General features: G+C 44.8%; 2 protein-coding genes across 3 annotated transcripts in view; one reads left to right on the top strand and one right to left on the bottom strand.

Moving 5' to 3' along the window:
- Positions 1–10,459, top strand: part of LOC119385843 (serine/arginine repetitive matrix protein 2) — a 48,718-nt gene extending 38,259 nt beyond the window's left edge. Inside the window, exons 9-12 of the mRNA XM_037653216.2 lie at positions 26–297; positions 3,174–3,327; positions 5,958–6,077; positions 7,367–10,459. Of these exons, the coding sequence (XP_037509144.1) occupies positions 26–297; positions 3,174–3,327; positions 5,958–6,077; positions 7,367–7,553 (733 nt within the window). The 3' untranslated portion in view covers positions 7,554–10,459. The remainder of the gene's footprint in view (positions 1–25; positions 298–3,173; positions 3,328–5,957; positions 6,078–7,366) is intronic.
- Positions 10,460–24,858: 14,399 nt separating this feature from the next.
- The window catches only part of LOC119387139 (serine hydrolase-like protein), a 32,776-nt gene continuing 30,939 nt past the window's right edge, over positions 24,859–26,695 (bottom strand). For both annotated transcript variants that reach the window (XM_049413384.1, XM_037654448.2), the window contains one exon: positions 24,859–26,677. In XM_049413384.1, the coding sequence (XP_049269341.1) occupies positions 25,717–26,677 (961 nt within the window). In that variant the 3' untranslated portion in view covers positions 24,859–25,716. The remainder of the gene's footprint in view (positions 26,678–26,695) is intronic.

Genomic DNA, 26,695 nt, shown 5'->3' with positions numbered 1-26,695 from the left:
ACATTCTCTCTAACGGACACTTTAGGTCCCGGCCGGCAGTGCAGTCGCCCACACAGCACACTCCAGCAGTGCAGCCCTCGGCCGTCCGGCTGCCCCCTCCGTCCCCCGAGTGCACAGCTCTGCAGGCCTCGGATCCCTGTCATGCCAGCCCTGCGCCAACAGCTTCGAGCAGCAGTGGCGGCGTCCCTAGTTCATCCTCCCCTTCGGTGGCCATGATGGCCTCCTCCTCCTCATCCTCATCCAACACGTCCATCGCGATGGAGTCACCTGCTGCAGGTCCACATGCCAGGCCCAGTGGTCAGTGACTCGCTGCCTCACATACATTGCAGTCTAGAACAGTACTAGATAGTAGTACTAATAATGTGTTATGGGCAACTACATTCAAATGGAACTTAAGAAGGCAGAAGAGGCCCCGCCCACATGACCAAAGCGTGACCATCGACTGCCTCCGCGACTAAAGAAATTGTGGAAACAGACAGACAGACGTCAATGTCGGGAGTCCACAAACTGTACATTTCGTCTTCTGTTCGCATTCTTGTGGCACGTGCTAGTGCGCTACAAAATCATTGCGCCCATGAGCTGGATGGCGGAGCCAACTGCAGAGTCACTAATGTCTCTCTGGAGTGCACGTCCATTGGTCCACGTTCGTATTCATCGGCCTTTGAGAAGGAAATGCCGCTACCTTCTAAAGTTGTACGTGGCTGCAAATCGTTACTTTTTTCTCTGAACTTGCCACTGTAACGCTGTTACTCTTTTACATGGCAATGGCAGTGTTACTCTGTTATGGTTACTAAAACGGGTAATTCCATCTGAAAAATAATGCCAGATTATCGATAAAAGAAAGAGTGAGAAAAGCACAGATAGATAAATCTTATAGTATGTATATTTTCACTGGGAGACAATTATATATGTTTGCATTTGTGACTTTTTTATTACTGTTCTTACAGGAACGAAAAAGATAATGCCATCACTTGATTGTCAGTAACTGTAACTGTTACAACTTGTTTGGCGGGACCTGTGACTAGAATTAAAAAGGATATGTGTATAAAGGTACAGGACGAGTTTTAAATTTCTATCTTAGGCAATAATTCAGGACTGTTGAATTCTTGTGTACTGATTGCACAAAGTTTACTGCAGATTTTTCTATGTGTGCGTACAGAGCCTATATTACTTATAAAGTTGAACCCACTTATAACAATACTCAAGTGCATAGGCGTGCGCAAAGGGGGGGGGGGGGGCAAGGGGGGCACAAAATCTGCCCCGTACATTGACCCTTCTAGTCACCTAAGAGGGGGGGGGGGCGCAAAATCTGCCCCATACATGGACTTAGTAGGGTGGGGGGGGGCGCTGCGATGAACCTTTGCCCCCCCTAATGAGGAACCCTGCGCATGCCTATGCTCAAGTGCCACGAAAGTTTCATTGTTACAACCGATAAATGTTATAAACGGGTTGCACGCAAAAAACGAAGTAATGGGACGGCAGGCTGTTATGAGAAAACTTTAAGATCGAAAGGGATATACCAATAGATATCAGTGATAAGGTTGAAAAAGTTGCCGATTTTTCAGACATGCTTGAAAATTCGGACGCTTTTACGGGACCGCCGCAGGCCCCATAGGGCCAATGTATGACAACGTCTGAAGTTTCGGACGCTGAAACTGTTCCAAGTCTCAACTTTTTACTCAAACTGCATGTCTGAAAGTGCTTTAACAGAAGCCTCCGCCGCTCCCGCACCGTAGCGGATTTCAAAAGTCAGCTTTGCCGCAATGCCATAACACTCTGCGGTGAAGCATACCACGAATCCAAAGGGGCGCTGGGGAACGTTAGGGTTGTTGGGGGAATAAGCCGCTTGAATTTCCATACTTTTGAATTTCTCGTTTTATTCCTTTTTTTCAAGGATCTTGCGTTCCATTACCTTTCGGTACAGACACCCAACAGCCAGAAATCATTATTATAACGAATAATGCGGCATGCGGGCATTGTTGTAAGCGGGTTATTTCGCCATAGAAAACATACAAAAGTTGCAGTGCAGAAGTTTCTCATTGTTATAACCGGTATAGTGTTAAAACTGGTATCGTTATAAGTGGGTTCAACTGTATACGTCCTGCATGTTTGTAATTCACATAAGTGCTACAGGGTTACTTTTTCACACCAGGTCACCGACTACAACACTTCCTTTCTGCTGGTAATGCACCCATGACTGATATCATGTAGCACATCAAGATCTTTGTCCGTTTATTCACTAGCTCTATCTGCACTTGTTGTGCCAGTTGGTGCCAACAATGACAAAGATCAAGCCCAGTGTTCTCAATACACATTGCTTTGCTTTGTGGTAACGACTTGGGCATGTCAGCTTGTGCTGATTAAAAGGGCAGGCTTTGGGACTCATGCATAAATTTTCTGGGTTAAAATTGTTTTAGCTGTTATGAGTGTAGGAAATACTGCATACTTACTGTCCGGGCAGTTGCAGGGCAGCTGTGGCTCAATTCCAAGTCTCCTACTTGAAATGTTAGTTGAAGGAATGTTCATTGTTTTACCATTGACAATACCTGCCCGATTTTTATGCACATTGAGAACAATCCCAGCTGAAATAGGTCTATGGAAATATTGCCTATAGGATAAGCCATATAGGTTTTATTATTTCAGATGGTAACTATATTTACAAGTTGACAATGGATAGAAACTCGCAAAGTTGCATGTGCGTTTTTAGGGCAAGACTTGGATGTGAAGTCAATGACAGGGGCATCAACCAAAACAAATTCACGGTTTATTGGAATACTGTGTTAAACATTCAACTATGTGCACCGAATTACCTTGTACTTTTTAAAGGCAAATCATAGCATTGCTGTATTACTCCCAAAAGTAAAGGCCCAGCAACAAAATGTTTCTGTAATATTCCCAAGGAACGAAAAATTGGTTTGTTTATTGGGAAAATGATGCATAAAAATGGCCCATCATCACACATCCCATTTGTGTTATCTTTATATCGTATGAACTCATCAGGTGAATGAACCGAGTGGACACTGTAAATATGATGTCACTGATTGCCATTGAGCTGTGCGAAGCACATCGCGTCAGATTGTATGTTACATAAAAAGTACTGTAAAAGGTGTGACTGTTCAGGATGTATTCACACTCGATTTACTGGAATTTCTTATTGTGTTCTCTCTTCACAGCTCCAGCGCGACCCATGCTCAACCTGAACTTGAACCTGAATGCATCGAACTCGCCCAAGCGGTCTCGGCACAACCTCACGCTTAACTTTGGTTGCGCCGCTTTGAGCGTCGTCGGCGAGAAAGTAGACACTAGTGTCGCTCTTGAAAAGCAAGGGTGAGTGCCTACCTGCCTAATTAGGCTTCCTTCTTTTCTTACACAGGCCCCACAACACGCACACACACACACACACACACACACACACACACACACACACACACACACACACACACACACACACACACACCTGGTTTTTCACATAACTAGAATCACAATTAAAATGAAATGGTTATTCGCAACTGAATGGAAGCAACAACATCATGTGGTGCTCTTTAGGGTATTTTTATATTTCACTTAATTAGTTAACTATGATCAATTGTGCAAAATTCTTAATATTCACTTTAGGGCCAAGGGTGTTTTGTTACGTTGTAGAGCACATTCCAAAACAACTGAGCCAATGTTTTGTGGCAATGTACATGCTGCATGGTAATTTTTTCCAATGTTTAAAGAAAGCTCGCGAAATGTTAATAGATCCACGTGACTGCGTTAATGTGCTACTGTACTGCAGCACTCTCAACTGTGTTTCGAGTGAAAGAACCGTGCACGCGGACTGTCAACCTATCGCTTATCAGGGACGACGGTGCTTCCTTGCTATGTGCCACCATCAAAAATGCTGACGCAAAGTGAAGCCGATGCCTAGAGCCACGACCGCTCATTTCACCACGGTTCTTTTGCTCCTGCCAATCTATTCATTCCACAAGTGCTTTACAGGCTCACAGAGAGAAATGCCATGGAAACCAAATGCGTAGCTGTTGGTTAATGCAGTTTAGCGTACTGATTCACGAGAGGTCTTCCCACGGCGCCTTAGTGGTGCAATTTTGAGCTACAAGTACACAATGTGCATGAGTACGATCTCAGTTACTTTTGGGTACCCTCTCACACATATTATGTTATCTAGCTACTGATTTAATGTGCTGAGTCCCTCCTATCGCGTGTTGGTAATTTAAGTATGTGAGTGAATGATGTGTCAGTGTGTAAGCAGAAATACTTCAAAAGCAAAATGTAAAAGAGAATGTTTTTAGAATGCAAAGAAGGTAGCTGCTCCTCCTGTAAGCTAGTATTTGTCTCCTTCTTGTCCTTGTCATGGCAGTCACAATGACTATTTGCCATCTGATTTGATCTGCAAGTTTCTGATGTATGGACATTTCATGTGCCTTAAAAAAACATGCCTAGCCTGAGCGAAACACGCAGCACAGTCACAGCGAAAGCTGGAAGAGTGGCCTTTCTAGAGCCCGTTGTAAACTCTCTTGGGGTGAATAATATAAGTAAATACAAGTAACACGCCATAAATCATCATAATTTCTGTGAGGTAGGGAAGCACCTACTATGCCATTATTCCTCATTCTGCAGAGAAGTGAAGTACCCGCTACACATCTGTAAGGCATTATGTGTACTTTATGAAGCTGTGGCTGATGACTATGAAGAATTATGGCTGAGCCCTTTGTAATGGGTTGGAAGCATTAAACGACCCACTCGTTGCGCAGTTCACATTGTGGGACGCCTGGTTGTTATTTTACTCTTCTACGATGCTATATAACATATGTTAACGTGATTCCTTGCCCGACATGAAGCCTGTATAAGGCCTTTTTGTGAAGGAGTTTCAAGTGCCGGTGTGGCTCTGTGGTAGAATACTTGACTGCCACGCAGAGGGCCTTGGTTCAAATCCCATCCGATCCTGGCTATTTTTTTTCTCCTTAAGTTTTTTTCTCATTTTGCACGATAGTGGTTACGGACACCGGCAGCGGCGGACAACTACGCCACTTAAATCAGCTGCTGTTGTGATCCTACAACAGCTTTTGCTGTAAAATAAGCCGGGCATAGCTTGCACTAGTGGTGCAAGGCTAAAGGCACAATGGAGTTGATCTGTTCCTAGCTGGTCCTAGCCATACAAAGTGACGCTAAGTAATGCTAAGTTATATGAAGTGATGCCAAGTGATGCTAAGTTATACAAAGTGATGCCAAGTTCCAACCAAGTTCAGCACAGTCGCCTCTCGCCATTTGGGCCATACTAGGTCATGGACTACTTTAAGTGAGTCGAGTATAGCGTCTCGCTTGGCAGCGCGCCGCAATTCCCGGTAAGCAGCTTCTTCATTGGCAGTGCAAACCTCCTTCAATCCCCCCATGTCTGCGACTGGCGCCACCGCCATGTGCCAGCTTTATACAGTACGAAGGACCGCATGCTCAGTTGGCCATGTCTCGTGCAATCGAGCAGTTGCACGCAGTTTCCAGGCAGGTGGGCTGGTGGCGGAGCAGTGTATGGGCTAGCGAAGCAGGCGTGCTGCTGTGCAATCAGTTGCTAGGCAACACACGGTGATGTCATCATGGCGCGAAGTTTTTTTGTTCGCGTTGGACAGATTACGGCCGGCTTAAACAGCTGCGCCATTAAAAGAAAAATCGGCAAACTGATGGCTTGACAATGTTACTTTGGGCGTAAGCATGGCTAAATAGATGTTTCTTGGTCTGCTGTCTTTAACAGCGACAACAATAACAACAGAAACTTTTCTGATATCTAAACACATTGTTCTACATGTTTGGTAGACTGGGCAATGTCGTTGTGTTTCCGTACGAATTTTATAGGCTTGCACACCTGGAAACGAAGGCATTGCAGGAGTGATGTACTATGCCACAGGGTCAGCATGATCTGATATCAAAGATGTTTTTATTTTTTTATGCTTTCTTCCATTAAGGTGGTACCATGGCTCGATCAGTCGCCTTGACGCTGAGAACTTGCTCAGGGTTCTGAAGGAAGGAAGCTACCTCGTCCGCAACAGCGAAAGTTCCAAGCACGACTTCTCACTCTCCCTGAAGTAAGCAGATGCACTTCACATATTGTGGTAGCCTTTTATTAAATCTCTGTGCGATTTTTCAGCAGGCTATTATTCTCAGCAGCGGCTATGTTGCATTGACATTCACTCTCATTCATTTACTGTACTCAAAGGGTAAACATTCTTTGCCCATCTCCAGCATAACTGTTTAACTTCTGGTACCTTACACCACTAGAAGCCTTGCAAAAAGCTTCTATTGTTAACATTTTTCGAAGCGTGAAGTCTATTTATACTGTTTTTTTTTTTCAAATAGTGTTAGCATTATTTTATGGATAAGTTATCTTTTTGCTAGCTGTATGTCATGCTGTGGAAGTATTGCTGCTATTTTATTTTGCTTAGATATAAGAGTAGATGTTGATAAGATTAAACTCAACCTTCCCAACCCAAACAAAGCACTGCATTTGCTGCCAAATCTAAAGCTTGTTGCAACCTATGTTGGCTCACCACTGTCAGCCACTATCAGACAAGGTGTAACAAAATGCAAACATTGCAGTCGATCAACTTCTCATGCTATCCACCTATAGTTTAATGATATTGCTACAACTCTATACGTGAAACAGCAAGAATTTTTCTGCTATGTCATATATCAGAGGTGTATTTACAGTAATCCTAGGTACAGTGACTTACTGTTATAATATGTGAATCATGTGGTTTTGTAACTATGATAAGCGAAATACATTGAAGTGCTATAAATACACCTTCTCATAAGTTGTAATCTTATCAATATTCGTGCACATCATTTGCAACATAACAAGCTACAGAACAGGATGAAACATACTGATTAGAAATTCAAGACTTGCTACTGAAATTTCAAAAAAAATTTCACCAAGTATTTGCTTGGTTGAATGGTTGAATGCTCTAATGTTTTAGTACACCTTCTAAAAAGCACAGCCAGAGCATTCCTTGACTGTCTTTTTCACCACCCTTGCGTTTCTCCGGGACAGCAAACCCAGTGAATCAATTAGACAGAGTATTTGTTCTCACTAAATTTTGAAGAGTGGTAAGGTCAGAGATTTTGTACATGCTCCATGCAGCTACAGTATCTTCACAGCACGTATCATGAATGCACGCATACAAACAAGGAAATGCGTACAATAAAAACATATGACAGGGCCCTACATGACGTATGACAGATGTGCCTGCCTGTTGCGCACCTCAAAAGGTAAAGGTTATGTCTAAGGTTATGTAACGGTTTTGTAACGGTAAAGGTTCTGTCAAAAGTTATGTCTCGTTGTAGTATTTACACACTGCCCCCTCCTTTTTCTGCGCAGGAGTGCACGGGGTTTCATGCACATGAAGATAGTGCACAATGAAGACGGGAAGTTTATATTGGGCCAGTTCAGCAAGCCCTTCGAAAGCATCCCTGAGATGATCCACCACTACTCAGTCAACAAGCTGCCCATCAAGGGAGCCGAGCACATGTCGCTTCTCTACCCAGTCATCGACCAACTTCTCTGAAAATGCTTGTATCACTTGCTGTGTGCTGGCAGCATGGCATAGAATACCTTTAATTTGCTTATTCTATTTCAAACGCCCATTCTATTCTTTAATGTTTTATATTGTACAACCGACTGACAGATGCCAAAAAAAAAAAGAAAGAAAGAACTTTTTTCCACAATTTAGAGCTCTTTCAGAGTTGGGCTGTATACACAATTCAGTATAATGTGCCGAATTCTCTTTTAAGCCCTTCTGCCTGCCTTGGCAAGGGCGGAGTTAGCTGAGTCTGTAAGCAAACAGCTTCTGTGCATATTCTGGACAAAGTACTACAACTATTGAAATCTAGCCTTTAATTAATGCAGTGCATTTTTATGAATGAGGTTCCTTGCACATTTTTAGCAAAGTGGATCCACATTTCACGTAAGCGTATGCAGTTTTTACAGACTGAAGTGAAATGTTACTGTCAACCTTATCGTGTCTCTTTGTTCTATTTTATTCTGTCATGAATATTTGTGATTAGAAACTCCTGTTGACTAAGTAGCCACCATATGTTGTGTGAATATCACCAGTAATTGTAACTTGCGATGCTTTTTTAGCTGCACACTTTGCTTTCTTTTATATAAAGCTCAAGAAACAGCTTCCCGAGCATTCTCTTTTATTTAGTTTTATCTTTAATGACTGCCGTTGTACTTATAATGACATGTCCTGCACGGCAGGACTTGACCTCAACGTAGATGTCAAACTGCTTCATTTGTTGAAGTGGCAACATTCCATATACATAATTCACTCTGTTTTTACCGCACCTAAGATAACCGGGAAAAAAAAGTGATTTAATGTACTTAATATTACTGAGTATTTATTTAGTTGTTGCCATGATGTGAAACTGTCTAGTCGATTCAGCTTAGGCGCTCCCTAAGCAATACACTTTGTTTCATTTTACACAAAGAAAGAAAGAAATTTATGCATGATGAGTGTGAAGTCGTTTTATCGCCAGCTGCAGAGTTGAGCTGCAAGGATGAAAACGTGAGCTATGCTTAAAAGGAGCGAAGTGGTCCTGGATCAGAGAAACGCCTCTATGGTGCTTTGACTACCTACTTGTTAACAATATCAACATGCGGCAAGCTTGGGCAGGCATTCTGCATCAAAATCAAATACCACTTGGAGATGCTCATGCGATAGTACTCGGCTTATGTTTTGCCTGCCATACTTGCTTCTGCCTATGCCCTTACGTCACACAGGCGAAAAATAGCGAGAGGTTGTTCTCAATTTTGTCAGCCGTTTTCCGAGCTGGTAACAATTATGTTTTGCTAGTTTCCAGAATGTGTATACCGTGTGGCACGCACATAAATGGGCTAATAATCTGGTTGAACTGTAGCTGCCATACAAAATTTTCCGCTAAATCACCAGTTTCGCTTTTGCCGTGCCTGTTCTTTTTCTGAATACATGCACAAAATATTTTCTTGAGTCCATTGGCACATAACAGGTAGTTGCCTCAAGAACCTACAGCAGATGGCAGGATATTATAATTTCCTGCAGTTACAGGGTATCAGGATGTTGTTGTAACTGTTGCTTCAATATTGAACAAAAACAGCACGAGATTATAAAACAGGATCTGTATAAGCAGAAAAGCTCTGGTGGACATCCGTAAACCTCCTGAACGAAACACAAATGTTTCTTAAAATTGGCGTATTTGACTAACACAAATTAGCCGTGTAATAAGACAGCTTTTTGATTGTGGGAGCACTTTCAATGCGAGAAGTAACTGTTCCTTTGACACTTATGGACAGAAAATTAACATGCATAGCACTTACTGTGTTCTGCCACATCGTTATACAGTAGTCACCTACGGCACCTTTGAGCTCTTGCCCCCAAGAGACAAAGTAGTAGTGAGGTTACGTACTTAGCGTGGAGGAGCAGTAGCTTAGCATTGACAGAAAGACATTTCCCCCCTCTTACTAGAAGCACACTGCCGTGGTTGAGCATTGCCTACATAGTGCCAGTCTGTTGCACCCCAAGCATATTATCTATATCATTTCGCATGATGCAAGTGGCAAAATGATTTTGGTGCAAGGGTCGTTGCCTTGCCGAACATGCTCAACATTCCCAGGCGAGCTCTTTGGCATTGAAATTTTTTCATGCAATCACAGGTTACTTGGCTCTTGCTTTGTGCCAACCATAAGCCATGGTATTATGGCTTCTGCCTTTGGAAGAGGTACCAACTGTGTGCAAAATGTAATTGCTCTGTTTTTTTTTTATCTTGTCAGTCATTAGCCAGTACTCAAGCTTTATTCATTTGTCATAAAATCCAAAGTTTTGAACCATGGAACAGTAGAACTTTGATATAGCAAATATAAATTTATTGAATTATTGGATTTAATGAAATAAATCTAAAATGTTTTTTGTTGATATCAGCATGTAATTTGTAAAAACTATTGTTGGGTTTAACTATCTTACTTTTATGTAGACTGTTACCTTGTATTGGAATTTGACTGTACATATTTGCAAGATATCTCTTTCAATCTTCTGAAGCTTGACTTCACAAAATTAATTGTTCTCACAATTCTCGTGTTTTCCACATTTCAACAATACTGTGAAACCTTCAATTCATTATCAATGCAGAATTTCTAGAAATATGTATTTGGAGTCCTGGCTAATGAATGGCTGTAGATAAGCTAACACATGGTGAGACAAGTACCATGATAGAATCTGATGTGCCATTGTAGTCACAATGAAAACTTTTCTCTGCCAGGTGCATTGCCAAGCTTTCCGACTTTCGTTTGCGCTGCCAACATTGTTTGCATTTTCTGCTGCTCGAGCACATTTTGCGTGATGTGCCTTCTCAGCTGTGAGAATGAGACAGCGGTACTTGGAAGTTGAAAGACGTACGTTGTGGAGCCTTGTGGAGTTGCGCATTCCCTGCCAGAGAAGTGTCAGTACCACGATGAATAAAAAGAAGGGTTCTAACTTGCTGTAAGCAGGCTGCTACTAAGCTTGCTTCTGACTCTTCTTGATATTTATTAGCATATAGTTGTTGCATTTATGTTAGAGGCAGTGCTAGGCACTTCGTGATTATGGTGTACTTTGATGTGCTTTCCGATAGTTGGCAGCAAGCTGAAATGTTGTCGTTGGTTAAGGTAAAACAGTAATCTTCCACTTACTTGCATTAAGCCTCGAAAGGATGTTGCGTGAAATGAGCAACCGAATATGCTGTCGTTCACGGACTTAATTTGCCATATTCTGAATTTTAAGCATTCAAACAGTGCGAATTGTTATCCTGATGTTATGTTGTGCTTTAAGTAGCTACATGAACAGCTTTTTTTTTTGTACTGAACACAAATCTTATCTGCAATGTGCCAACGTTAACAAAACTTATTTCCTCCTAATTAGTTCAATTTTCTATCTCTTGCCTCTTTATGTTGTACGGTGAGATCGCCAGATTTTGGTTGCACCTCTTGCTCGGCAGCGCATCGTCAAAGCTTACTGATGTGAGAGCATGTGCAATTGTTCATACTGTGAGTGAGTTTGTAAAGGCAACATAGTATTTTGATTATGTACTTAATGCAGGTGCATCTGCTTGCAATTTGGGTTGCCGCTCCAAGGGTTCATTAGAGATGTCATTCTTACAGTTGTCTGTGGATGTCAGAAAGTGGCCATTGCAGCAGATACGCAGCACTCTACTCGTGTTTCAATATTACGGAATGTGTCATGTACAATTTCTAAAAAGCAAAAGGTGGATAAACCAAGCAGCTGACTACATGGACATCTACATATCAAGTCAAATAAAACAATAGTAAATGCTTTCTTTTACATACGTGCATGGCTGTAAAATGTGTGCCATGTGTGTGCATGTCTGCTAGAACGATCAACATTTTTTTCTGCTCTCTAATAAATGTTGGTGGCCTGGTTTGGCACGTGAAAAGGAAGGAAATGCTTAATAATGATGGGGCTCTAAAACTATATGAACACAGCTGTTTTGGGAACACAGCTTGTGCTTATGGATTTCATTTTCTTGAACACTTTACAGTGACTGGAATTCAGCGTGATCATGTAGGCAAAATTTTAAACATCAAATGATAATGAAGTTTGTGAACAGTGAAAATAATCTTCAAAAACCCCAGTGAGGCTTGTTATTACAATTTATTTGGAAGTCAGACAAGCTGTATCTAGTGTGATTCTCTTTTCACTAAAGAAAGTGACAGCTTTTTTTTGCTTTGTATGTTTGTAACTATTCCTGTTTGCTGCACTGATACATGGATATAGGGTTGCACAGGCTGTACAGTTGAAGCTACCTGTATTCTATAGAGATTTTCAAGGCCGCGTGACAATGTCAAAGCTCGTGTTGTTGAATGACAAGGCAATTATTGCCAGCTTTCTCCAGCAGGTTTTGATGTGCAATAGTGGTAAGGGAAGTATTAAAATGATGAGATTTTTGAATGATTGTCTAGCATGAGCCAATGCATACTGGTCTAAGGCAGTCATGTTAAGTCAAGTAGATATATTTTCAGCACCAGAGAATAAAAAGAACTGCATGAATGATGCAGCAATCCACTAGCAAAATGCCATTTCTTGGTTTGATCCTATCACTTATTTACCCAACAAATTTGTCAGAGGGTGTTGATTTTAGGTTGACATGTGGCAGGTTTTGTTTCAAACCATTCACCTAATATGAAGCATCAGCTTGATGCCGCATCATGCTATACTTTTCATAGTGGAACTAGTTTTCCAAGAATTTGCATGGGCATTGTTGCGAAAAAGCATTTTCTGGGCTGTTCATTGTACATTGTACATTGTGCTTATGTTGTTGGACTTCTTCAGAGCCGTTTTGCTTGATTTAAGTAAACGTGCCAAAAATATGTAATTGTAAATTGCACCAATGATACATTTGTAATTGTAGATGTAGAAGCTTGGTGCTTGGGTGCCCAAAAAATATATGAGAGGGGTGGTCTAAGGCGCGACAAGTAAAGCACATGTCCTGTAGATATGTATTATTTTTGCAACTCGCTTTGCACAAGGGAGAAAAGAAATAACATGTAAAATGTAAACAAACGTTTTGTCCTTGTGTTTTTGTGTTCTTTTACACCAGTTATTCAGATGAAGTGTGTGCGTTTCCCTAGTTCCATTCCTTAATCTACTATGTTCATGTGAATGGTGTTACAGCGAGTCTGTTATTTCTAGTGTGACAACGCCGACAAGTGTACAGAGATCCGCGAGGTGTTTGTACTTACATGGTGTGCTCATGCATAGGTTTTTAGACCTGGTGGTCTAATGTGTGCCCGTGCCCTCCACGAGACAGTTTGAAAGCTTGTACAGGAAGAGCAGCTTGTAAATGCTTTTTTTCTCTGTTTTTGTAAATGTGTTGACGTTCATCTCACGGTCTTTGCAGGCCTTTGTGCTTTTCCAGCCAAGGCTTGATTTGCCTAAGTGTGGCTGGAACTTCTTAACACAATGTACCAGTTCGCTTGGCAGGTTGAAGTGTGTGTATATAGTGTTCTGTGGCCAGAAGGCTTTCATTTGTTCTTACAACGCTGTAGTTTTATCAGGGACAGCAGCTGTGCATTGTTTTGAAGAAGGAAAATATTCTCTCTTCTGTTAGGTTAGGACAAAAAAAAAGTGATTTCAACTCGTGACACTCTAGTGTGGTCAGTCTTGTACTGAAGTGTTTTTAAATAAAGAAAGTTCTGTAAAAGAGTACGTGGTTTCATATTTTTTTAAACCATCAACAATGCGGTTTTTTTTATTAAATGTATGTAAGGAAAGGTTGGTGCCAATGTGTGGCTCCGGCTGCTCCTCTTCGCTTGCACAGTAATTGTCGTCGCATAGTAGAAAACAAACACAAGGCTATACAAAGGCATATAGTACAACACCCACACTCTCAGAAGCTGAAGAAGACATAGAGCACCTTATTCTACACTGTAAAAATTATGATGCACCTCGAAAGAAACCTTTACAAAAACTAAATTGTTTGGACAAACAATTCATTTCACTTATTATCACCGTCATTAGCTATCACACTAAACCTGCTATCAAACGACCGATCGCTATCAGACGTACGAGACATCATAGTATCAATTGGCAGGACAAGGCTTCTCCTACAGGTTGCCAATTGTTCCAGTGGTACCCACGTGGTAGCAACTATAACCACTCGGAGTTAACGCAGGTTATGTGTACAGTGCATTGCACAACCTCCCCAGTCCCTCTCCCTCTTAATGTGAACTTGTACAGTATCTCGGAGTTAACGCAGGTTATCTGTACAGTGCATTGCACAACCTCCCCAGTCCCTCTCCCTCTTAATGTGAACTTGTACAGTATTAGCTCGTATTTGGCTTAGCTTCCTGACCCATACAATCCTTTGCTACATGCTATTTTATATTTCATGGTACAGATGTATAGCTTGTCAGCTAGTGCTGCCAGCAGAACATGCTGTAGGACCAAATGGATTAAAGACAAAAAAAAAAAGCTACGCGGCACTTTTTTTCTTATCTTTATGTGGCTTTTGTCGTCCCTTACGATTACCACTTTTTGCTGTTAGCGCAAAGCGTCCAAGTGTGCGCACGCCATTTACCCATTGCAATAGAGGCGGCTCCTAATGCCAATTAACTCTGGTGAATTTTTGACCATGTCTAGGCAACGGCGATTCTGTATGTTCCTGAGACGCTCCTGTCACATGCCCGATAGTAGAAATTCCCAGCAATTTCTAAAATAATATTAAATAAGCAAAACGGCGCAAAAACGAAATCGAAACGTGGCACAAACCGGAAGTCGTGCAAGGCATGTCGATCCGGCCAGCGCGGCGTTAGAGTCATAGTAACGTTGGTTAGAGTACTAGAACACTTTGTCGTGGTTCCGTTTCCTAAAGAGCGCTGAGCATAACTCCCAGTCAATGGCAAATGTGGGAGTGCCACGTGCCGCCATAGGCGTGCGCAGGGTTCCCCTTCAGAGGTAGGCGAAGAAGGTGAAGTCCCTCTATCTTAGGCGAAGGTTCGTCGCAGCGCCCCCCCCCCCTCGAGTCGCAGCGCCCTCCCTATTATGTCAATGTGTGGGGCTGACTTCGCCCCCCCCCCCTCTTAGGAGAATAGGGAGGGCGGCCGCCCCCCCCCTGCACCCCTCCCCCCGTGCGCACGCCTATGCATGCCGGTGACCGGAAGCTACGCTCGGCGCTCTTTAGGAAACGGAACCACGCCCATAGGCGTATCTACCGGGGGGGGGGGGGGGCAAGAGGGGCGCTAGCCCCCCCACTGAGAAATGTTAGGGGGGCGGAGCCCCCCACTTTCGAAAGTGGTCATTGTCGGCTGAAGACTGGGAAACTAACAAGTCAGGCAAATTTTTACTTGCACGCAGCAATAACGTAATTATGTAATAAAATTTGTCCTTCGATTCAGCTGTTTGCATAAGCTATTTACTTGGAGGAGCCGGATGGGTGGAATAAAGAGCCACTTCACCGCTTTCCCATCCACCTCCCACCCAAGCTGGGAAAAGTAAGAGGGCAAGGAGCGACACGTAGTATTAAATTCGTAGTCATTTGTAATCTTATAACTATACACAACCAGCTCAATGTGGTTTCCATAAATATTAATCGACTGAACATGGCATTCTTCTTTGGAAAGACTTTATATTGGAGGGCTCTAACAGTAAAGAAATTGGCACTCGGCTTATCCTGAAGACTTCTGCGAAGTATCTTGCTTTGTCAGCCACATGTTTTGTTTAATAAGTGAGAATTTAAGGAACTAGAGACATAGCAGGCTCTTCATACTTATCGTATTTACAACGCCAAACTGAGACTGTGAAGTTGGAAGATGGAATGCTCAGATGAAGAGCAGGTTAAATGTGGCTGTACTTATTAAACTTCACGCGTTATTATTTCCAAATTGTTATTAAACGCTGATGTGTTGTCGCTGTATAGGACGGTCCAGCCTGCCCAATCTGTGCAGATTCTTCCTTGATTTAAAACAAACAGTTTTGAAAAGCAAATCATCTCATCATCTCTATTAATATAAAAGATCACGTCAAATTCAGAGAAAGTGTAGTTCTCCCTCTTTATATATATATATATATATATATATATATATATATATATATATATATGGGTCATTCCATGCCAACTGGCCCAGTCTGGGCGCTCGACAAAAATCAATTTCTCTGAAAAAATCTGAGAAAATTACGCACATATAGACACTAGTTCTGCAGTATTTTCCCAAAATATTTTGAGGAGCAAAAATTTTTCGGGCACGTGAGCGCCATTCGAACTTCTCGATATGGTGGAAAATCAGGTACGAAAGAAAAATTCGCTATAAATGGACCGTTTCACGCATTCATTCGAAACTTGCTTTTTTGTGTTTTTAGAGCATCGCGCTTTCATTATAGGACAGTTGCTTAGAGTAGCTTTATATTTTTCACTACTTGGCGCGTAGCTAAAATTGAGTAAATTGGAGCGTTTTCGAGATTTTTTTTACAAAAGACGATTGTAGACCAAACACATCAATTACTTTTATAGAACTCTCCGTAAAACGTACTATTTCTTAATGATACGGACATACGAGCGCTATGGGACGGGGACATAGACAAGAGGTACACAGGACAGGCGCATAGGAACCCTGGACTTGAGGTAATGTGCTTGAATTCGTAAGTGCGCGCAAATGAAGCAAATTCACTGCTTGAAAATTGAGGACCATTGTCCGTTAGCACCTCCATAGGTATGCCGTAACGTGCAAAGATAGCACTAGTGGCGTCGACGACGGTCCTTGCAGTAGTGTCTCGGAGGCATTCGACTTCCGGGAAGTTTGATAATGCGTCGTAGACACACAAGTAGGACTTTCCGCCATAGCAAAAGAGGTCTATGCCTACGCGATACCAGGGTTGGTCAGGCACGGAACGCATCATAAGTGGTTCCTTGGGCTGGCTGTACGCGTATTTTTTGCATGTTGCACACCTCTCAGCGAATGCTGTAATTTCAGAGTTCATGCCAGGCCAGAAAACGAGACGACGAGCCCTAGCCTTACATTTGGCGATTCCTAGGTGCCCTTCATGGATCCTATGCAACGTCTCGCGCTTCATGCTGCCCGGAATTACGACCTTGAGCCCCTTAAACAATACGCCTCTAATGGAAGAGAGCTCGGGTAGAAAAGGCTTCAGCGGGCCCTCTATTGGTTCACCCGTAGTCAACTTCTGCAGCACTACTTTCAGGTAGCTGTCTTTGGCAGTTTCCTCGGCAAGACGCTTCCACGTTCCCTCGCTGATAAATGAGGATACCGTACTTACGGCATGCACTTCTGCGTCATCCGTGCTGACGTCATTACTGCCTTCACTGCTGGGTGCTCTCGACAGCATATCTGCGAGCATGAGCTTCTTCCCTGGAACGAAATTCAGTTCAAAGTTATACCTGAGCAATCGCATGAAAAAACGTTGCAGCCTAGGTGGCATGTCGCCAATCGCTTTCTTTGATATGGCAATCAAAGGGTGATGGTCTGTTTCAATGATGACCGTTCGGCCGTACACGAAATGGTCGAACTTCTCGCAGCCGTATGTTATGGCAAGGGTTTCTTTTTCTATTTGGGAATAGCGCGTTTCCGCTTCAGACAGCGTTCTTGATCCGTACGCTACAGGCTTCCACGAGCCGTTGTAGTTCTGCAGGAGCGCGGCCCCTACACCACTGCGTGATGCGTCACATGAAATCTTTGTTTCTCTTGCCGGATCGAACACCGCCAGCAACGGTTGGCTACTCAAGCTGTGGCATATTTGACGCCATTCTTCTGCGTGATTTGGAGTCCATTCGAACACCTCATCTTTCTTGATTATGCTGCGCAGTAGCTTCGTCCTCTCAGCTAATGTGGGAATAAACTTGCCGAAGTAGTTCACAACCCCTAGCATTCGTTGTGCTGCTTGCTTGTCGCGTGGCTCAGGAATCTGCAGCATTGCCTGAATGAGTGAAGGATTCGGCCTGATGCCTTCCGCAGAAATTACGTCGCCTAGGAAGCTTATCTGAGTGACGCCCACGACGCATTTAGCTGGGTTAAACGTTAGCCCTGCCTTTTCCGCAGCCTTCAACGCTTGCCTCAGTCGTTCGTCGTGCTCCTGCCTCGATGATCCCCAAATCAGTATGTCATCGACATAGACTTTAGTTCCAGGCAATGCCTCAAAGATGTCGTTAAGGGTTTTCTGAAAGACCTCAGAGGCTGCTGATATGCCAAAAGGCAATCGCAAAAAACGGTAACGACCGAAAGGCGTCGCGACAGTGCAGATTCTCGACGTTTCGTCATGCAGCGGAATTTGGTAGAATCCTGAATTGGCGTCTAGCCGCGTGAACACCTTAGCTCCCGCGAGCTCTGACTCGATATCTTCTCTCCTTGGCATTTCGAAGTGTTCGCGCTTTATGGCCTCGTTGATTTTACGCGGGTCCATGCACACACGCAGTTTTCCATCCTTCTTGCGCACTATGACGAGAGGGCTCACCCATTCTGTAGGTTCCGTGACTTATAATTATGCCTTCCCTCTCCATGCGATCCAGCTCCTTTCGAAGCGGCTCCCTCAAGACCAGCGGTACTCTGCGTGCTGTCTGGACGACTGGGAGTGCTCCTTCGCGCAGGACCATGCGGTAGTGGCGTTGGAGACAACCTGTGCCAGAAAAAAGATGGGAAAACTCTTTCACAACTCCATCGGAACTGTTTTGCGAAACGTTGTCCACCTGTCGCGCGATTATTCCGAGCGTCTCGCATGCCTGCAGACCGAGAATCGCTTGAGCTCCTTTGCGGACAATGAAAAAGTCCTGAACGGAAGTACGGTCATGGAATGTCACTTCTTGCCTCACGATACCCATATGTTTGATCTCGTTTCCACCGTAGGAGCGTAGGACGGCACTGCTGGGCTTTACCTGCGGCTTGCGGTTCATGCTTGCGTACAACGCGGCTGGGAGCAAATTAGCCCGAGACCCCGTGTCCACTTTGAAAGCAATAAGCTTTCCTCCAACTTTTGCCGTGACTATCCAGTCTGATCGACTGCTTTTACTACCAATCGTGAGAACTTCAAAATCATCATCGCTGCCCTGAAGCTCACCTACTTGCGGCTTTGTTTTGCAGCAAACGGCAAAGTGATTTTTCTTATGACACGCGCGGCATGTTTGTCCGTGCGCTGGGCAGTTGCGTGGTGCGTGCGCCCGGCCACACTTTCGGCATTTAAAACTCTTCTGCTGCTTAGCCTGTGAACTGCCACGTGTCTTGTGCACGGCGTCTACTGGTTTCTGCTCTCGTGTCCAGATTTCTTGGTTTGCTGCCGTTATCTCAGCTGCCTTGCATGCTTCCTCGGCCTTTTGCAACGTTAACTTGTTGTCGGACAAAAGCTTTTCTCGAGTCTTAGCGTCGTTCGTGCCAAAAACAATTTGGTCTCTTATCATTGAATCTGCTTGCTCTCCAAAGTTGCATGCTCCTGCTTTCATCTTCAAGTCTCGTAAAAAATGTTCAAAAGGCTCACCTGGTTCTTGCTTTCGGGTACGGAACAGATAACGCTGATGTACCTCATTGACTTGTGAAGCACAGTAGTCGTCGAACTTCTTGATTACCACGTCATAGTCATCCTTGTCCTGGCCTTCGGTGAAGCTGAATGTGTTGCATACCTCGATGGCTTCTTCTCCAGCGACGCTCAATAGCAACGCAGTTTTCGTCGACGCCCCTCGTTTTATCGTAGGCTCTGTAGCTGTCAAAAAGAGCTCGAAACGCTGCTTGAAAAGGCTCCATCGCTTGCCTATATCGCCTTCGAACCGCAGCGGCTCTGGAGGCTTCACGAATTCCATGCCGGCATTCCTCGGATGGGCGGCTTGGGTTACGGCGTAAATGCTTCTGACACCATGTATGGGACCAAGAATCAGCGTGACAGCAGGTGCGTCCGTCAGGCAGCCAGTGCTGCTACCTTTATTTGGTCAGTCACATTTATAATACACTCTGGGCAACGCCCCTTAGATGAACAAGCGATAGCATCAAGAACAGTCGGGCGAAGCCCCTTGAGCTTATCGTGCGCAGCGCACGAGCGAGGCGCGATACGATACACATGGTGGGTATGGAAAAATCGCTAGAAGGTAGCAACATTGGTTTTAATCTGTCACACAAACAGGGCGGCGTGATGATTGAGCAGAAGCTTCCAGGATTATTTTATGCTGACGATATTGTCTTATTTGCTGACAGCCGAGAGGATATACAGCAGCTGGCGGATATATGCGGAAGGGAAGGGGAAGCTCTAGGACTATGGTTTAGTGTAACGAAGTGTGGATTGATGGTATTCAATGATCCCTGTGATCAGACGGTGTCAATATAAGGCCAAGAAAGACCGAGGGTAAGCGAATACAAGTACCTCGGAGTATAGATAAATGAGGGTGACAGGTACATGGAGGTAGAGGAAAAAGTCTCGGCAGCTAAAGGAAAGAGGAATGCTGCAATAATGAAGCACAGAGCATTGTGGGGATACAATAGGTACGAGGTGCTTCGAGGTCTGTGGAAAGGTGTTATGATTCCGGGGCTTGCTTTTGGGAACTCAGTGGTGTGCATGAGGGCAGAGGTGCAATCGGGAATGGATATAAATCAAAGGACTGTGGGACGCCTCACGTTGGGTGCTCACGGGAAGACGACAAATGAGGCTGTAAAGGGCGATATGGGATGGACAGGTTTTGAGGCGAGGGAGGCTCAGAGCAAAATAAGGTTCGAAGAAAGGCTAAGGAATATGAAGGAGAGTAGATGAGCAGAGAAGGTGTTCCGTTACTTGTATAGGAAGAGCGTGGACACACAGTGGAGAAAAAGAACTAGGAGGCTCACTAGTAAATATACGGCTGGTAGTGTAAGCAGTATGTCAACAAAGAGCGTGAAGCGAACAGTCAGAGAGGCGCAGAGGATTTACTGGACGGCAGCTACGGAGAAAAAACCGGCTTTGAGTAAATACCAAAAGGGCAAAAATGAAATAAGGAGGGAGGCATTTTACGATAATTCAATGGGAAGCGCTTTACTGTTTGAAGCGAGATCGGGTTGCCTTAGAACGGGTAGTTATAAAGCGAGATTTAGTAAAGAAGAAGAACAATGCACGTGCTGCGGGGGAGATAAGGAAACGGCGGAGCATGTTCTGATTGAATGTGGAGACATCCACCCAGGTGTACGTTTAGGCACGAGCCTACATGACGCCTTGGGTTTTAGAGACAATGGAAAGCTGAACACACCCGCGATTGAAATAAGTAAGAGACGGTTAGAGTATTGGTGGCAGAAAACTAGAGAGAAAGGACAAAAATAAATATTAAAAAAAGGACATTCTGCCGTAAAAGGCAGAGAACGGAGCTGAAAACTTAAGTTATTTTTTTCTGGAGTAAAATAGTTTTAATTGAAGTAAAGACACTAGGCCAACGCTAAGAAAAAGAAGAGTAAAGGGTTTTTTTTTTTCGTCGAGCCTGGTGGCACACTTGTCACCGCCCCGTTATAAAGGGGACGCTCATAGCATCCATCCATCCATCCATATCTCAGATTGGCTGCTGCGCCGGCTGCGCCCGTTATCTCTCATTCTCCTTGATCGTCGCCGTACGTGGAGGAGTGCGCTTGCCGGATCGTGCTGCTTGGCGGACCATGGACGACGAGGAGCGCCGGGTGCGGAAGGCCGCTGCGTCTCGTGCTCGTCGGCAGGATCCCGAGGTGTGAGCTCGAGAGGCTGCCGCCTGGCACCGCGCGCGCTTGACGGCGGTTTCGCGGGCGCGCGCCGCGACGAGATCCGCCTGGCGCCGCGCTCGCTTGGTGGCAGCCTCTCGATCCCGAGAGGCTTGCTTGCTTGGCGCTCGCTTGGCGGCAGCCAGGCGGATCCCGGGACGGTGCGCGCCAAGGACGCCGCTGCGAAAGGGACTCAACGAGACGCGGATCCCGAGACCATGATTGCTTCAGGAGCTTCGCCCAAGCTCTTCATCATTCACCCGTAGATATGCAGTAATTTTTACCTCTGTTTATCATCTCCTTGATATATTATATACATTATAAAGTACTAACAAAAGGAGCTGAAATCCATGTGCTACGAATACACTACCTCTTTTTTTATGCAGTAAATTCAGTCGGTTTGTACTGCCCCCATACCAAATAATGCAATGGTAGGACTAAATTTCAAATTTTTTTTTCTTGACTAAAACAAAAACTACTTCGATTAAACTTTCTGTGGACGAACGTGTTATGATTCTCAATCGTATGCGATTTTGTGCTTATTTTTTCTTGGACCACCTTAGGGTGCTACAAACGTCTGAACATAGGCCCGATCTCGGCAACCCGATCTCGCTTCAAACAGTAAAGCGCTTCCCCTTGAATTATCGTAAAATGCCTCCCTCCTTATTTCATTTTTGCCCTTTTGGTATTTACTCAAAGCCGGTTTTTTCTCCGTAGCTGCCGTCCAGTAAATCCTCTGCGCCTCTCTGACTGTTCGCTTCACGCTCTTTGTTGACATACTGCTTACACTACCAGCCGTATATTTACTAGTGAGCCTCCTAGTTCTTTTTCTCCACTGTGTGTCCGCGCTCTTCCTATACAAATATCGGAACACCTCCTCTGCCCATCTACTCTCCTTCATATTTCTTAGCCTTTCTTCGAACCTTATTTTGCTCTGAGCTTCCCTCGCCTCAAAACCTGGCCATCCCATATCACCCTTTACAGCCTCATTTGTCGTCTTCCCGTGAGCACCCAACGCGAGGCGTCCCACAGTCTTTTGATTTACATCCATTCCCGATTGCACCTCTGCCCTCATGCACACCAGAGTTCGCAAAAGTAAGCCCTGGAACCATTACACCTTTCCACAGGCCTCGAAGCACCTCGTACCTATTGTATCCCCACAACGATATGTGCTTCATTATTGCAGCATTCCTCTTTCCTTTTGCTGCCGAGGCTTTTTCCTGTACCTCTATGTATCTACCACTCTCATTTACCCACGCTCCAAGGTACTTCTATTCGCTTACCCTCGGTCTTTCTTGGCCTTATATTGACACCGTCTGATCACAGGGATCATTGAATACCATCAATCCACACTTCGTTACACTAAATCCTAGTCCAAGAGCTTCACCTTCCCTTCCGCATATATCCGCAAGCCGCTGTATATCATCTCGACTGTCCGCAAGTAAGACGATATCGACCGCATAAAATAAACCTGGAAGCTTCTGCTCAATCATCCCGTCGCCCTGTTTGTGTGACAGATTAAAACCAATGTTGCTACCTTCTAGCGATATTTCCATACCCACCATGTACAGCATGAATAACAGCGGGGACAAAGGACATCCCTCTCTCAGCCCCTTGCTAATCTTAACGTTCTCTTTGCTGGTCATTCCTTCCCATTCTATGCAAACTGTATTTTCTCGGTGTATATCTCCCTCAGAAGCAGTGTACAGTCGTCGCCTATGCCCATTCCTTTCAATATATCCCACAAAATGTCCTGATTAACGTTGTCGTATGCCCCAGCGATGTCTAGAAAAGCCACGTACAGGGGCCTATTTTCTATTTTAGATATTTCTATACATTGAGTGAGAACAAACAGGTTATCGTCTAACCACCTGTCGACTCGAAATCCGTTCTGAAGTTCTCCCAAAATATCGTTATGTTCTGCCCATGTTTCTATTTTCATTTTTACTGCTTGCATCGCCAACCTGTATAGTACTGATGTAATGGTTAGTGGCCTATACGAGCGAATCTTATCCTTTTCTCCCTTGCCTTTATAGATTAAGTTCATTCTACTTTTTCGCCAACTGTCCGGTATTTGTCTCTCCTTTAAGCATTTTTCTACGGCTTTCAACAATGCTTCTTTAGTGTTTAGTTTTTAGTGTTTAGTGTCCTAGTTAGTTAATAAGCCTTAACGGGAATCCTATCTAAACCCGCGGCAGTGCGCTTTGGAATTTTTCCTTCGGCCTTTTTCCAGTTGAAATTCTCAAGTACTATAGCTCTTCCTCGGTTGCTCTCTCCGCCACACTTTTACTCACCGGGGAAATCCCCTGGACGATCTTTTTAAAAGAATCGGCTGTTACCTTTTGGATGTAACCTAGCGCTTCGCACCCTTCCAATCGATTTCCTCCTTCACCTACAATATGTTGTTGCATTGTGACAGACTTCCTACCTAGCGCCTTTATGTGGCTCCAAAATATCCTAGGCGCGGCCTCCTTTTTTTCGTGAATCTCTGTCATCCAGCGTTCACTTTCACCTTTAATTTTTGCCTCGACCAATTTCTGTACAGCGGATTAAGCCTACAGTGAAATCGGCTGGCCCTCCATCTATCGTTAGTTGCTGCAAATATGCCGTGTCTAACGCATGCGGCACTGGCGTCAGTCGGAGCCGGTCAAGGCAACGCGGCAGAGCTACAGAATGAAGTTACAGGACAGAGTTACAGAATGAAGAAGGCAAAAAATTTGCCGCGTATCTGCGTGCTTCGCTGCAAATGTCGACGAAAGACGATAGTCTTCTGCTGGCCGTTTCTGCGCCGTTTCAGCGCAGCCTAATAAACACTATCATATTCAGCGCAGCGTAAGAAAGACTAGGGTCTTTAGAATTACGTATCTATGTATTTTCTAGTAAAGGAACACACCACCTAATACTTACGTATTGATGTTGCGCCTCAGATATGTTGCTTTTTGATCGACAATGTTCACAAGTATGAACGCAGCTACCAGTTGAAGATGGCTGGGCGTTCAGCAAGTGCTTAAACTATGGCCGGGTGGCTGAATCGTGTGACAGACAGACCAAAATTTCTGCGTTTAAGTTCCCCAAGAAAGACTATCGTCTTTCATAAACAGGTCAGCGCTTTCTGCAGTGGCGACAGCGTTTATGGGCCACTGCTTTATGACAGGGATTTGAGATAACAGTCGGCAGAGCTTTGGCCGACATCGCATCGCAGAAACTTGGACACAAGACACTGATAAACCTTCGTCACTAAGAAACTTTTATTGCCCTGAAAAACTAGTTCTTAGTTCTTTCTCTAAGGCACTCGGGAAGAACACTCGCGGCTCTCACATTTCAGCTACGTTCTGTCTCGTTTAAAATGTAAATACGCGCAAATAATATCATATTTTGGGTGCCCCAGCTAACGTTCACAAGCTGATTATCTAGAAAGTTATTCTCGCCTTACTAGCCTTTTGCCTTAATTATATATATATATATATATATATATATATATATATATATATATATACTTGGACAAAGGCCCCTCGACACGATTATATATCTACAAAATGATATATACGTACTCTCAAGAATAATAGTTTTCCAATATGCAGTTTCTGCACTTGGCTCTAAGAGCAGCCGTTATTTTTGTCTAAGAGCAGCCGTTATTTCGCGATCAGTGTAATTATCAAGTGTGGTCTTTGCAATCTGCTATATACAACATTCCAAACCCCTCATTCTTCGTCGTCATCTTTTCTATATACAATGTATTTAAGCACTGTGCAGTATACATACGTACTTATTTGTATGGAGACGTAGTTGTCTTTGGGCCAGAAAGCTATATGGTTGGAACAGACCGAGTGTCCGGCACCGGCTGTCCGGTGAAGTTAAATGGACGGTTGCGCTGTAAATTGGCCATGCATGCACTCTCCCGTACCACGGAGGCAGAAAAGCTGCGGCCGTGACCCAACGCACGCAGCGTTCGAGTCATCTCCGTGTAATACCGACCCCTCACGCTATTTCTACCACATTGGCAAATTGCTTTTGTTTAACTTTATTGCAGAGCTTCGAGGTCGTCGTGTGTTTCCCACGCGCCCGACATTCGTTCAGACGTGAGCAATATGAAAGGGAACACTGAAGTTACTTTAAAGACGTCATAGTGGCTAAGCGCCGTTGTCAAGCACTAAAGTGTTCGTTGCCCAAATGAAAAGGTACCTAGTGCAGATCCATACGTCAGATTTTTATGTACACATCAATAGTAATCGCGTCTCAAACACGAACATGTGTGTTCCCCTTCATATTGCTCGTCAATTGACATAAGTCTTGTTATAGGGTACCGATCGTTCACGCCACTGCTATAATTATGTTTTTGTATTGATTACATATGAGCTTGGATAATGCCAATTTGAGCTTCTCTTCCTCCGTAGCTTTTATACCGTTATAGAGGATCCCCCAATATGCTTTTAGCTTGCAGCTCTTCCCTGTTCAAATAAAATAAAATAAAAGTGCCGTCATTCACCAGACTGTCTTGAGCAAAGTTCTTTCGGAGACGCGCGTCACGTACACATGAAGTCGTTCACCCTGCTAGCCACTGTGTCTGGATTTGAATTGACATGCATGTTCTTCTCGCTTTCCAGCACGACGTAGCTGAAGCGCGCGCACTCCTCAGCGCCCAGGCAGCGCACGATAGCCTCCAGGGCTTCCAGGTGCGGCCTCGCGCCGTCCGTGAGCCTGCAGTCCCGCTGCAGCACCATCAGATTGTTCCTGTAGCGCGGAAGAGTCCTGTCGAACACGCCAGGGTAGAGACCCTGTGGCCGCGCGCACCTCACTCTGCGATCGGTCGTGAACACGTAGCGGCCTCCCGACACGCGCCTGCAACCTCTGGCCATGAGCAGTTCCGCCGAAGCGGCACCGTGTCCTCTCGATACCAGCACGTCCATGACCTCCTGCCTCGTGTACGAGTCGCGATGGTCTTCGCACTCGTGCGGCTCGAAGCTAGGGCTCGTCGCTGGGAAGGATCCCTCGAGGGAAGCGAGTCGGGGAACCCTGTCCGGCTGCAAAGCGGCGAGGTAGTATCCGATGCCCGCGCCCATTCCATGACCAAGGACAGAGAAGGTGTCCCACTTGAGGTGGTCGACGGCCGACAGCACGCTTTCTACGTAGCTGTCCAGAGTGTAGTGACCGCGGGCCGGAAGGTGCGACGACAGGCCGTGGCCCGGTAGGTCGAGAGCCACCAGTTTGAACTCGGCCTTGAGGAATGGCACCAGTGGTTCGAAGACGGCCGCGTTGTCCAGCCAGCCGTGCAGCGCCAGGACTGGCTGTCCGTCGTCGGGCCCCCACTGCTTGCCAGCCAGCTGGCCGTTCGGTACCGGAAGGACTAGGTCGCGGGTGAGACGCTCCTTGAGCGATGCCGAGGACGCATCGCGGCGCGAGCCAAGCACCAGAGACGGCTCTACGCAGCCGCGCGACGCCTCCCGCAACAAGCCTCTCGCCAAAACCAGTGCAGGGCTGCTCAATCTGCGAAGGTGAAAAAAA

Source organism: Rhipicephalus sanguineus, chromosome 3 (assembly GCF_013339695.2).
Source record: "Rhipicephalus sanguineus isolate Rsan-2018 chromosome 3, BIME_Rsan_1.4, whole genome shotgun sequence".
Lineage (NCBI taxonomy): Eukaryota > Metazoa > Arthropoda > Arachnida > Ixodida > Ixodidae > Rhipicephalus > Rhipicephalus sanguineus.
The sequence above is the reverse complement of the archived record's forward strand: the minus strand, read 5'-3'. Positions and strand labels throughout refer to the sequence as shown.